At 56.4% G+C, this 951-nt stretch overlaps 1 protein-coding gene across 1 annotated transcript in view; it reads left to right on the top strand.

The window, feature by feature from the left end:
- The window catches only part of LOC104390220 (acid-sensing ion channel 2), a 511958-nt gene extending 511263 nt beyond the window's left edge, over positions 1 to 695 (top strand). Inside the window, exon 10 of the mRNA XM_009999325.1 lies at positions 502 to 695. Within this exon, the coding sequence (XP_009997627.1) occupies positions 502 to 603 (102 nt within the window). The 3' untranslated portion in view covers positions 604 to 695. The remainder of the gene's footprint in view (positions 1 to 501) is intronic.
- Positions 696 to 951: the final 256 nt, after the last annotated feature.

The raw sequence follows: 951 nt of genomic DNA, 5'->3' as shown, positions 1-951 counted from the left end.
GAGGAAGCCTCTTGGACACAAGCCCCCCTTGCATGTCCCCCCTCCCCAGGGCACTGTGGGCCTTGGGCAGAGGCTCATCCCCCCCCAACCAACCCTTTGCCCTAAACACCCTTTTTTCCCCCCTTCTGCCTCCTGGACACCCCAGGGAAGGTCCCACAGCCCCCACGGGTGCCTTTGCTGGAGGAGCAGTTGAGCCATGAGGGTTGTGCAGCAAAGCCCATGGGGTTTGTCCTCCCTGAAGCCCCCAGTTGGGCACAGCCCAGCATCCCATGGGTCTTCCCAGTAGATCCCTGCAAGTCCCCTCTCCCCATGGTGCCTCCTCCCCAGCCAGGGCAGAGACAACCTCAAGATACCCCAAACACCCTTTATTTCCCCCCCCTTTTCCTTCTGTCCCCTGGCCCCAGCGTTTGAATGATTCTCAGTGGGAACCCCTGGGGAGGGAGGGCCAGGGAGCACCTGGAGGAGGAAATCAACCCTGTCCCCCTTGTTCTCCATCCCCAGAGCACTTGTGACCCCCTGCCAAACCATTCAGAAACCATCAGCCACACTGTGACCGTGCCACTGCAGGCCACCCTGGGGACCCTGGAGGAGATCGCCTGCTGACACCACCCCCAGCCCCCAGGGCCAGCCCCCCAGGAAGGAACACTGCACAGGAAAGCAGGGACCCAGCTCAGGTTTGCAACTGGGGGGAAATAACAACAACAACAAAAAAAACAAACACCACCACCAAAACAAATAAAAACCTAATCATTTCAAAAGAGCTATTAAACAAAAGAGACTCGCTATGCATTAAATAAATATATATTATACCTAGAGATACATGCTCTGCCAAAACCAAGGGAGAGGCACCTTGGACTTGACTTGTCCTTTCCTCTGGGGGGAGGGGGAGGGTTTGTCTCCAAGAGGTGAAGGCAGCAGCAGCTCATTTTTTTGGGGGGGGCCAAAGCAAAA

The sequence above is a fragment of the Chaetura pelagica genome, unplaced genomic scaffold (genome assembly GCF_000747805.2).
Source record: "Chaetura pelagica isolate M959 unplaced genomic scaffold, ChaPel_1.0 scaffold625, whole genome shotgun sequence".
NCBI classification, from domain to species: domain Eukaryota; kingdom Metazoa; phylum Chordata; class Aves; order Apodiformes; family Apodidae; genus Chaetura; species Chaetura pelagica.
Note: the sequence above shows the minus strand (reverse complement) of the source record. Positions and strands in the feature narration are given on the sequence as shown.